Source organism: Tupaia chinensis, unplaced genomic scaffold, assembly GCF_000334495.1.
Source record: "Tupaia chinensis unplaced genomic scaffold, TupChi_1.0 Scaffold000354_1, whole genome shotgun sequence".
Classification (NCBI taxonomy): Eukaryota; Metazoa; Chordata; class Mammalia; order Scandentia; family Tupaiidae; genus Tupaia; species Tupaia belangeri.
Genome location: NW_006159849.1, coordinates 208533 through 221299, shown reverse-complemented (window position 1 = coordinate 221299; position 12767 = coordinate 208533). Strand labels below are relative to the sequence as shown.

Sequence of the window (12767 nt, the reverse complement as noted above, 5' to 3'; positions counted from 1 at the left end):
TTGTTTATTCATCATCTCAGGTTAACAGCAGAAAATATATGTTTTTTTTTTTTTTTTTTTTTGAGAGATTTTCACTGTAGGGCGCGTGCGCTCGCCAGACAGACAGAGAGAGACATAGAGACAGAAAGCGAGACATCACCCCCCAGGGGGGATGGTCACACCACAATCCCTTCTCCTCCATTCTCCTCTCGGGATCTTGGGCACGCACGCACACGCGCCCGGCGTGAGTTTTAAGCCACCGGGTCCGGGACACGAACCGCGGTCGACTACGTGGGAGTCCAGCGACATAGCCATTACGCTAACTGCTGGTTCCCCAGAAAATATATGTATTAAAAGCCACAAAAATGTTCTTTCCATTATATAATTCCACCTCTTAAAATTTTCTATAACTCAACATTCAAATAGGTTTATTGAAAATCATTTATATCTAGATTGTAAAAATCAAGAATTGGCCAAAAAAGAAAACAAAATTGGCAGCTTCCTTGGCCCAACCACAGAGTGTAGTCTGGCACCACTGCATGATGCTTAGGCAAAAGATATGAGCGTGCCCAGGATTTGGAGGATCCCAGGTTGACATAGCTGGCTTAAGGGTTGGGTAGAGGATTGTAGCAAACCCTGTCAGAGAAGTCCTTCGCTCACATGAAAAACATCTAAATAGAAAGAAAATAAAGAGGCCCAGGCATTTTGATGCTGACAGGAGCATATTGATCTGCAGTGCTGGAAGCCACATGGCAGACCACTAGTTGAGGTCCTGGGTCAACCTTAGAAATTGCAGGTGCACCTACCCAAAATCCTGACTAACCGAAGGGCTAGGAGAAGGGGATTGTGGCATGATGACACCTTGTCAAGGGTGCCTGTCTCTCAGGCAAAATAAATTCTAAAAATTAACAAAAAATAGTCAACAGCATCCTAGAGAACTAATAGAATATGAGAAGAACAGCCCATGATGATGTGGAAAACTTTCAGAATGAAAAAATGTTAAGAAATCACACATGCCTTATAATCTCTACCAACCAAATAAAATGTTATATATGTAAATGTAGGAGAGTAGGCATCATTTCTAATGGGTGAGATTAAAAATGATTGTGACTTTTCCCTGTATTCTAACTCTGCTGTCTCCGTAGACTTACCTCTTCTGGCTGCTTCCTATAAATGGAATCATATAATTTGTGGAATTTCTGTCTGGCTTCTTTTGATTGGCATATTTTCAAGGTTCATCCTTTTACACACTTTTTTTTTTTTTAATGCCTCCTGGGGTGGTACTTAGTGCCTGCACCTTTGAGAACCATTCTTTTTCTTGATTCATAATGGAGCACATGAGCTACAGAGAGAGCGTGTGAGCCCTCTACAGGATCTGGTCACACTTTCTCCAGTCCTCCAGTCCTCGAGTCCTGGGCACTCATGAACATGTCCAGTGTTGTTTCAGGCTGACCAGGTTGGATTTAAACTGCAGTTGCCATGTGGGATCCAGCTTCTCCCAAGCAGTGCATCACCACTATGCCACAGAGCCAGACCACTACATGAATAGTAGTCTTGTATGGATATACCACATTTGTCTGTCTATTTAGGAGTTGAGGGCCATCTGGTTTTTTTGGTTTTTTTTTTTTTTGGTACTTTCTGGCTATTATGAATAATAGTATATTCCTAAAGAATCATTTACTGTAAAAGATTATGCTGTTAACAGCAGCAGCCTTATATAGCTTGTTAGTTTACCATGATAGCATCATTTCCTCTTGTTCAGTTTAAACTTGTATTGTTCTGCTCATCATGGCCCTTCTAATAGGACAAGACATGGAGCTGAAAGACTGAATACTGATAATCCTACTCTCTGTAGGCCTAGGCTGATGTGTCTGTTTGTGTCTTAGTATTTAACAACAAAAAACTTAACTAAAAAAAAGAGAGAGAGAAAAAAAAAAAAAAGCTTATAGAATAAGGATACAAAGAAAAATATTTGGGGGGACCAGCAGGTGGTTTCCTGGTTAAGACGCTGGTCCCACATGGCTGACCATGGTTCCAATCCTGAACTTGATGGCTTGCTTTCTCACATTCTCTCTCTGTCTCTCTCTCTGGTCAAATTGAAATGAATGAATAAATAACATTAATTCTTTAAAAGAAAAAGAAAAATATCTTTGTTCCAATAGTTTGTCTTTTCAAGCTATTACAAAAGCATCAGAATGTGGAAAGAATTATAAACTTTATAAAGTTACAGTAAGCTAAGGTTAATTTATTGAGGATAATCTATCAATTTAGCAAAGCTTGGGACCAGCAGCTGGCCTAATGGTGATGTCACTGGACTCCCAAGTAGTGGACCATGGTTCAAGTCCCAGATCTGGTGACTTAAAACTCGGGCTGGGCATGTGCGTGCATGTCCAAAATTCTAAGAGGAGAATGGAGAAGCGATTGTAGCATGGCCATCCCCCCTGGAGGGTGAGTTCTTGCTTTCTGTCTCGCTGCCTGATGAGCACATGTGTCCTATAGCAAAAATCTCCCTAATTAAAAAAAAAAAAAAAAACACTTACATAAAGCCTATGGGTCTATGGTAGGAGAGTAATGTCCTAGACCATCACATTTACACTTCTCTCTCCTCCAGAGCAACATCAAGTTCTGCAAGCTCCATTCACGGTAAGTGGACATGTTGCAGTTCTCTCTAGGAGTGGAACTGCAGGGTCATATAGTACCTGGTTAATTTCTTTGAGGAAATGTCAGACCATATTCCAAAGACCCTGCACCGCTTTACATTCCCATTAATGGTAGATGAGAGTTCTAGTTTCAACTACCAACTGTCTGCTGTTGCTTTCTTTTTGGTTTTCAGCCATTCAAATTGTGTATGAAATGGAAATGAAAATCTGATTTACCTAATGGCTCATCTTTCCATAAGATTTTTAAATCATTTGCATATCTTTGAAGAAAAATATCTTCACACTCTTTGCCCATTTTTCAGTTAGGTCATTTATCTCTTTACTGTTGATTTGCAACATTTCTTCACCTATTTTCCATACTGGACCCCTTTGTAAATCATAGATCATTGATTTGCAAATAGTTCCTTACTCTGGGCTTCTCTTTTCACTTTGAGACAGTGTCCTTTTGAATAAGTTTTTCAAGAAGTCCAATTTATTTTTCCTAGGCTTGAGCTTTTGATGTCAAATGAGAAACCCATTGCCTAATCCAAGGTCATGAATATTTATGTCTCAGCTTTCTCTGAGTGTTATAGTTTTACCTCCAACATGTAGGGCTGTGATGCATTATGAGTTAATTTTTTTATATAGTATGAAGTAATAGCCTAACTTTGTTCTTTTGTGTGTGGATATTCAATTATCTGAGCACCATTTATTGAAAAGATTTTCCCCCCATTGAATTGTCAAAAATCAATTACATAAGTATATAGCTTTATTTCTAGACTCTATATTAGTTTTAATCTGTATGTCTGTCCTTACAGTAATACCACATAGTCATGAATACTGCTTTGTTAGAAATTTTAAAATGTGGGACCAGCAGTTAGCGTAATGGCTATTTCGCTGGACTCCCACATAGTCGACCGTGGTTCGCGTCCCAGACCCAATGGCTTAAAACTCACGCCAGGCATGTGTGCGTGCATGCCCAAGATCCCAAGAGGAGAACGGAGAAGGGATTGCGGCGTGGCTATCCCCCCTTGGGGGTGATTTCTCGCTTTCTGTCTCTCTGTCTCTGTCTCTGGCAAGCACACATGCCCTATAGCAAAAACATCTCAAAAAAAAAATTTTTTTTTAATGTGAATTCTAAATTTGTTTTTTGAAGGCTGGGTCCCTTAAATTTCCATATGAATTTTCAGATCAGCTTGTCAGTTTCTGCACTAAAATAAAGCAGATGGGTTTCTGATAGGGGCTGTATTTAATTTGGAGATTATTTCTGTCTTAGTATGAAGATAGTCCATGAACATGAGATTTAGATCTTGTTTCTTCTAGCAGTGTTTTGTACCTTTCAGTGTAAAAGTCTTATACTTTCATTAAGCTTATTTCTGATTATTTTAATATTCTGTTACAATTTTTTTTTGAGAGGTTTTTGCTATAGGACGCGTGGGCTTGCCAAAAAGACAGAGACAGAGACAGAAAGTGAGAAATCACCTCCCAGGGGGGGATGGCCACATCGCTATCCCTTCTCCATTCTCCTCTCGGGATCTTGGGCACACACGCACACGCGCCCAGTGTGAGTTTAAGCTACGGGGTTGGGATTTGAACCACTGTCGATATAGCCATTATGCTAACTGCTGGTCTTGTTACAATTAATTTTGAGGTTATCTTTTTATATAGAAATACAAATTTCTGTGTGCTGGTACTAGATCATGCAACACTGCTGAACTCATTAATTGTAATAATTTTTTGTGCATTCCTGAGGACTTTCTAAATAGAGTAGCATGTCATTTGTAACTAGAGATAGTTTTTAACTCTTCTAATCTAGATGCCTTTTATTTTATTCTCTTGCCAGACCATCCTGGCTAAAGTTACCAAGTACCATGTTGATGAACAGAAGTGATTATTATTGGGCATTCTTGCTTCTTCCTGATCTTAGGGGAATATTCTCAGTCTTTCATTGTTAAGTGTAATTGTTAGCTGTACACACACACACACCCGTTCTTAGTTGAACATTCTTATCATAGAAGAGTTATAGATTTTGTAAAATGAAATAAAAAAAAGCATCCATTGATATAATCATGTAGCACATGGCCTGTCCTTTATTCTGTTGGGTCGTCAAGAAAGTCACAATGCATTTTTGCACAGAAAAATACATCGTGACTTTCCAGATGACCTAATATTAATATGGTGTACACTGATTTTTTAAAAAAATATTAAACCAACATTGCATTCTTGGGATAAATCCCACTTGGTTGTGGTTGATAGGGCCTAGCTGGAGAACTTTTCAATATACAGCTTGCTTTTTTTTTTTTTTTTGAGAGGTTTATGCTACAGGGCGTGTGCACTCATCAGAGAGACAGAGAGCTAGAAAGAGAGAAATCACCCCCCAGGGGGGATGGCCACGCTACAATCCCTTCTCCTCCATTCTCCTCTCGGGATATTGGGCACGCACGCACACGCGCCCGGCGTGAGTTTAAGCCACCGGGTCCGGGATGCGAACTGCAGTCGGCTACATGGGAGTCCAGCGACATAGCCATTTAACTGCTGGTCCCTCAATATACAGCATTTTTATGACTCAAATAGGTAAGTAGTGTCAAAAAATACACAGATGCACACCAAAATCCCATATATTTCAACTAGAAACAAAGAGGCTTAACTGCTTTACTAACACAAAAAGTGGAGGTATAGTAGAAATAGAAGTTATTTGGCTACTTCACCTTGTCCTAAACTACTCTGAGGGGATTTACACAGATAGCTAAATAAGTTATACAAAGATTCTGGCTGGAAGGTAATGTCTTCTGTTTTTTTTTTAAAGGTTTTTTTTATTTAAAAAAAAAAAAAAAAACTTTATTAAAGTTTGATCAGAGAGGGATAGAGTGAAAAAGAGAAAGAAAAGCCACCGCCAGGTCCAGGACTTGAACTGTGGTCAGCCATGTGGGAGTCCAGCACCTGTAACCCCCACCCCACCTGCCAGCTCCTGAAAGGTAGTGTCTTCTTATGCTTAATAAAAAAATGTGTTTCTTAGCTCTTTGGTGATTATTATTATTACTAATGGAAATGATTTGAAACTTCTAACCAAGTAATAATAGGTTATTAATTTCTGTGAAATTCATTCCTGGGTGCAAAAGTATTCCATATAAAGGGAACTGAAATTTCCATGGAGTTCTGTGCTCACATCACTCACTCACTTATTTATCCCCCAGGGGGGATGGCCACACCGCAATCCCTCCCCCTCCATTCTCCTCTCGGGATCTTGGGCACGCATGCACATACACCCAGTGTGAGTTTAAGCCACTGGGTCCAGGACTTGAACCACAGTCAGCTACGTGGGAGTTCAGCGACATAGTCATTACGCTAACTGCTGGTCCCACTTCACTCATTTAAGTAGCAATTAAAGGTACAGCCAGTGGCATAGTGGTTGAGTGGCTGGGTCCCACACAACTGACTGCATAGTTTGCATTCCAGACCCAGGAGTTTGGGGAACACCCTGGGCACATGGGGATGGAAGCCCAGAGTCCCAAAGGTGAGGGAGGGAGAGGAGGGAAGAGGCTTGCAGAGTGACCATTCTCCAGGGGGAGGTGCTTTCTCACTTGCCCGTCTCTCTCGTCCTAGTGAGTGGGTGCATGCATGTATGTGTATACACATATATGAATTTTAAAATTATATATACAGCCATTGTACATGTACTATGTCTCTTAAAAGTAAGGTGGGTAGATATGTGGTAACCCTTGAAATATGGGGCTACAGGAGAGCATAAGCAATTAACAAAGGTGTTTTTCAGTTAAAAAAATAGCCAGTATGTTAAAAAAAAGTTTATTTCAGTAACATTGTAAGGCAACAGTTATTTGTCAACAAGTCAGCAAACCAGCAAAAAGACACAGACAGACACAATCATTCTTCCTACAGCTTCCTGAGTCAGCAGGCTGGCTTGTGGCCCCCTCGGTGGTAACAGCTTAAGGAATCTTATCGTGCTTATTTATATCTGCTAAACTGTGAAAACAGAAACACTTCATGCAACAATCATTCTTAGGTCAAACAGAGGAAAGAACTACTTTGAAATCACAGTTCTTCATATTTTCCCTGATTATGCAGTATCTGTGCTACTTACATTTAAAGTTCTATAAAAAAAAATGCATTGTTGAGTTCGTTAGACTTTTAGAAATAAGTTACTCAAATGATCAGATACTCTTAAAGAAAAAGTTTAATCTCACAGCTACTGATGTGACAGTGTACTTATTAACAGAGCCATGAATACTGCATGTAACTGACAATTTCTGGCATTAAAACAATCTCCCAGAAAATTAAGCATGCCCTGAGAATAGTAAGCATCTTGTTTCTGCCCTTGCACAGTTTGCAAGCTTAATAATGGTAAAGAAAATCAAAATGAAAGAGAATTGTTTGCACGGGAAAATAACCCAAAACTAAAAGGCAAACCATGATTATTGAGGATAACAGTATCCTTCCCAAAGGAAAATAAAATCCCAAGGAGCAATCTATTTTTCATACAATGTCCTCAAAATGGGATTTTGCAGTCTTTTTCAGATTAACCACAGGGACAGAAAAATACATATTTTGAAATTCAGTGAAGCTACTATTACCGCTAGTTTTTCTTCACAGCTTCAGTTCTGTAAAAGCTGTAAATCCTGCAAATCTTATGGATTACCTGACAGATAAACGTAGTAAAAGCCAGCACTTGAAGTACTTAAGAGTGATTTCTATGAAGTCTAGGAAAAGCAACGCCTCCAGTGTTTAGTGCCAATGCGTATATGACAGCCAGCATGTTGTCGTTTGGCTCTGGCTACAGCCCTGCTGCATGGGCCTGGTTAGTTTTTAGTAAGTCACAAATTAGTTACTATGAATTAGTATGAGGAGCATGATTAAAACACATTGTACACATCACACAGGCAGCTTCAAGCAAGTTTTCCTCCTGTGATGCAATTACTGTGCACCATTACCATAAACCTTGCAAGCTATGTGCCTATCTTTGAAAGACACCATTAAGTCCTAGTGCTATTAATGCAGGATTTGAATTCCAACAGCTACAGATACAGTGATCTCAGAATAAGCTACTTTAAGTCTCAAGAAAGCCAGCCCTGCTGTATACAGTGAGTTACCAAGCAACTAATCAAGTTGGAAAACAAAAAGGTGGACCCAGTGCATCAATAAAAATTATTCCTACAGAATTAACCTAGCAAAACAGAGGACTCCTATGAAAACAGAATAAATATTTATAAAATACTGGCCCCCCACCCATTCTCCTTCCACCCCAGAATAGCCACAGTGGCAACTCAGTGCTCTGAGGAAGGAAGTTAAGGTCATGTACTTGTACAAACAATATTCTGAATAAAAAAACAAAACAAAACAAAAAACTGTGGAAACCCAGAAGGAAAGGTAGCTGGACAAATGCTTCCCCTTCTCACTCTGGTAAATTGGAGCAGGAGAGCAGATATGTTTCAGAGGAAAGGCCTTGAAAACCACCTCAGGAAAGCCCAATGTCCACTGCCGGGACAGACTGAGTCACCAATGCACTCTAGGGCCCTACGTGAGGAGTCCAGACTTTTGTACAGAGCACATCCTAGAGATTAGACAGCCTGAACAAACAACTCCCGGCACAGATTGGAGCCCCAGAAGCCCAATGCTTCTACCACAGTGCTTATGGCAGTCATTCTCCAATGATCTCGAGAAGGCTCAAGGGGAATCCTTACCCTAGTGAATGACACTCTACCCCCCATTCACTCACCCAGCCAATGGGCTTTAATTGGAAGTGACTTTTAACTCATTAACAATGGTCTGACATTGTACAACTTTCATGATCCTAGAGAGCAGTTACTGGTTTGTTGGCTTTTGTCCTTAAGGTCATATAAAATGACCTATGTGTGTAGTGGCAGTACCCACATGTGCTTAAGTGCCAGAAAACTGGCATTTTCAAGTGTCAAAAAGGCCATGCACAACTGCCTCACAGCCTAACCCTTGGAGGCTTGGTGCTGAAGAGTGTTAACCCAAAAAGTTCTTTGAATATATACTCATTAAAATTCATTGACTTACTTTACAAACATCCACACAACATGGAGAAACCATGTCACATGGAGTATCCACTGGACATATACTTAGAGCTCATCCACAAGATTAAAAGACAAAGAGCTTGTAGGTGCACACCCAGGCAGAGGGAAAGGTCCAATCTGGGAACTTCTCCTTCAGAGCATCCAGCTGGGTGGATCTCTTGTCTTCCCCAGATAGATAGTGAGCAGCAATGCCCACAGAGACCATTCCTTCAGGCTGTTCTTCTGAGACCTGCCAGAGAAAATTAGTTGACTCTAGTTCTTTGAAGCAAGAACACTAAACCTAAGGTTCTAGGAATTTGAGCAATGAAAGAAGCAATGCTAGAAAATTCTCACCTGCACTTCTATCCAGAACTGCCATGCAGAAGCCTGAAGTCCATGGGAGTAAAATACAAAGTAGTCCCCTCCTTTACTTGTGACTGGGGTACCATTGCCAAGAGACCACTGAGAAAGTGTTGAACCTTTGAGGGCTCGAACGTAGAATGACATATGGCTGGGTCCTGTAAGCGGAAGAAAGCAGAGTTGAATCAACCTTTGAAAAAGTATCAACAAGGCTGGTAAATGTAGTGCTCAAGAGAAGCACTTGATCCCACACAGCAACTGCCATTCAAATCCCTGGCCAGGTGGGTCTGAAACACGCTGCGGCATGCAGATAAATGTCCAAGATCCACTAGGCCAAAGGTCTGGAGGAGGCTGATCAGAGCGTAAACAGACCCTCAAGTGTGCTATTCACTTTCGTGTGTACACAAGTGCTCCATCATGAGTAAAGAAATAAATGTTTTAAAAGCATCAAGAAAAGCAATTAACCCAGAACTCAAACCAGAAGATGAAGGTTTATGCCTTGTTTCAGTGTAAACAAATTCAATATATATCTAATGTAGTTAACTAGTTTGAACATTCAGTGTGTATCAATAAGATTAATAATGAGGTATAGCAGAAAAGGCAATCTAAATGAGAAAGCACCAAACATGAGGAAAGGGCAGATGATCCATACAGTTGCTGCAAAACAGATTAGAAAACGTGGGACAGCAGATGGGCCAGCAGGTGGCATGGTGGTTAAGGCTGCTGGACTCCCAGATGGCTGACCACAGTTCAAGTCCTGGACCTGGCAGCTTCTTCTTCTTTTTTTTTTTTTTTCTCTATTCCTTTCTGGTCAAATTAAAATAAAGTTAAATCAAACAATTCTTTAAAAAAATCAGAAAATAAAACACATCTTGGGCTGGCTCTGTGACATAGTGGTTAATAATGACAGCTGGATGCCATGTGGCTGATCTCATGGTTCAAGTCTTGGACCTGGAGGCTTGAGAAGCACACTAGGCACAGGCACGTATGCATGTGTGCCCAAAATCAAAGGAGGGAGGGAGAAGGGCTTGCAGTGACCATTCCTGACAGGGTGGATGGGTGGGGTGGGGTGGGTTTCTATTCTGTCATTTTAACAAGCACACGTGCCCTCTAACAACAACAAAAAAGTATATATATATATACACACACACACACACATGTAATAAAAGTTAATATATCTCAAGTAAAGAAAATACCTCCTGAAAAAGCCATGAAGCAGAAGAAACTATATAAAGACAACACTACAAACTATATTCACACAAATATTTGAACATACAAAAAGATAATACATACTAGACATTACCGAACCTTCTTTCTTTTTTTAATTTGACAAGAGAGAGACAGAGGGTGAGAGTGAGAAAGGAAGTGAGAAAGCAAGCCACCAGATTCAGGACTTGTACCCTGGTCAGCCATGTGGGAGTGTTCAGCGCCTTAACCACCACGCCACCTGCTGGTCCCATTACCGAACCTTCTAAGTAGGCAAACTACACAGAAAAAAGAAATGATCAAGCCTAAGAGAAATGGAAGAAAAAGGCAAATTTATCCCAGATGAAGACTAACATACAAAATACCTAAGTCAGAACAGACATAAATGAAACATTTTTTTTTTAGGTTTTTGCCATAGAGCATGTGTGCTTGTCAGGGAAAAGAAAGACAAAGTGAGAAATCACCCCCTAGGGCAAATGGCCCCACTGCAGTCCCTTCCCCTCCATGCTCCTCTTGGGATTTTCGGCGAGCACGCGCGTGCACACACATGCACGCGCGTGCACACACATGCACACACAACGTAAGGTGATTTTCAAGCTGCCAGGTTCAGAATTTAAACCACACTTGGCCATGTGGGAATACTGTGCCTGAACTACCACACCACCTGCTGGCCCCTGAATGGAAATTTAATAAGGGGCATTAAAGAAAGGCAAAAAAAAGAACTAAAATAGAAAAATGAGAAATAAAAAAAGGACAGGGTGGTAAAAATGGAAAGCAGGGCAAAAAGGGCGTGTAATTTATCTATAGTTTTATAATTACTTTATTTAACTTTATTGACTTATTTTAACTTGACCAGAAAAGGATAGAGAGAGAGGGAAAGCAAGAAAGGAAGCCACCAGGTCCAGGACTCAAACAGTGGTCAACCATGTGAGGATCCAGCGCCCACCCCTAAAGAAGAAAAAATAGAATGGAGCAAAGCTATAATAATATTTAAAGCTACAACCCAAGAAAACTTCCCAAAATAAAAGGAAACCCAAATCTACATGAACAGGCCTACCAAGCACCTGAGAGTATTAACCCAGAATGTCATCTTCAACCCATTATTGCATTGCTAACACAAATAGACTAAAGTCTTATTTCTCTCTCTTATTTATTTATTTATTTTTGCTATAGGGCGTGTGCGCTCGCCAGACAGAAAGAGACAGAGAGACAGAAAGCGAGAAATCACCCCCCAGGGGGGATGGCCACGCCGAAATCCCCTCTCCTCCATTCTCCTCTCGGGATCTTGGGCACACACGCACATGTGCCTGGCGTGAGTTTTAAGCCACCGGGTCTGGGACGCGAACCGTGGTCGACTACATGGGAGTCCAGCGATGTAGCCATTATGCTAACTGCTGGTCCCATCTTATTTCTTATTTTGAAGAAATAAGACTTGATTCAGCTCACTATTCAGAGGTCCAAGGTCCAGGGTCCAGCCTCTGGCGAGGCTATGTGACAGAGAGCAGGATTTTGAGCAGACCAGCTCTCCATGAATTTGTGTCATTCCGTTTGCTTAGTACTGAACCAACCCACCAGAAGTCAGCCAAAGGGATCCTGCTCTAATGACATTTTATCACACCCTAATGTCCCTAATCTGGGACACTATGAAAGGATACATTTTTCACTTAACACCTTTATAAATGCAGTCAAGTCCCCAAAGTGAGTTTCTGGGAGACATCCAAATTCAAAATTATGAATCTGTGGGACAAACCATTATCCAAACCATAACACCTAGTAAAACTGTAAGCTTACAAAAGAGAAAAACAACAACAACAACAATGTATTCAGTTGTTGAAAATTGCATAACCTTACAGGAGCAAAAGCATTACACTGGCATCAGTCTGCGGAAACAGTGCACAAAATCAGTCAACAATGAAATAGCGAACTAAACATTGGGAAGTGCAAACCACAGATTTTATGTTGACCAAATTGTTCAAGTGTCAAGGATAGTTTTAAGCACAGTGTATAGCATTCATGAGCCCTTCTAGTCTAGTGGATAAGCTTCAGCAACAAAGAGATAACTGCAAAAACTTCAGCAAAAGACCTTTGGATTTTAATATATCCAAATGTATTGCTAAAACAGATATTGAGTGAAGTTGGAAGACAAATGTACAAATGTTGCATGTCATAACAAAAGGTGGAAAGAAACAGGAGAGAGAAAGAAGAATAAACAAACTGTCCTAACAGCTAATAGGTGGGGTTAAAAGAATATAATTAAAAGGTTAAACAATAGGGGATTCAAACAAATCCAAACCTTTGTAAAAGCCAGTAAATACCAAGAAAATATGTCATATAAAAAAAGAATATAGAAAATAAGGTAAAAGAATTAATAACAGAAAACTGTGACTTAGGCCAGAATGTGGCATCATGGTTAAGGTAGACTACAGTTCGAGTATTACACCCAGTAGTTTGAAAGACATGTGGAGCACATGTGCATGCATGCCAAAAATCCCAAGAGAGGGAACCAGCAGTTAGCGTAATGGCTATGTCGCTGGACTCCCACTTAGTCGAC

At 40.4% G+C, this 12767-nt stretch overlaps 1 protein-coding gene across 1 annotated transcript in view; it reads right to left on the bottom strand.

Annotated features, from left to right (window-relative positions):
• Positions 1–6406: 6406 nt before the first annotated feature.
• Positions 6407–12767, bottom strand: part of ERMP1 (endoplasmic reticulum metallopeptidase 1) — a gene marked incomplete at its 5' end in the record, with an annotated part of 55353 nt that continues 48992 nt past the window's right edge. The window contains 2 exons of the mRNA XM_006152500.3: positions 6407–8900; positions 9005–9168. Of these exons, the coding sequence (XP_006152562.1) occupies positions 8736–8900; positions 9005–9168 (329 nt within the window). The remainder of the gene's footprint in view (positions 8901–9004; positions 9169–12767) is intronic.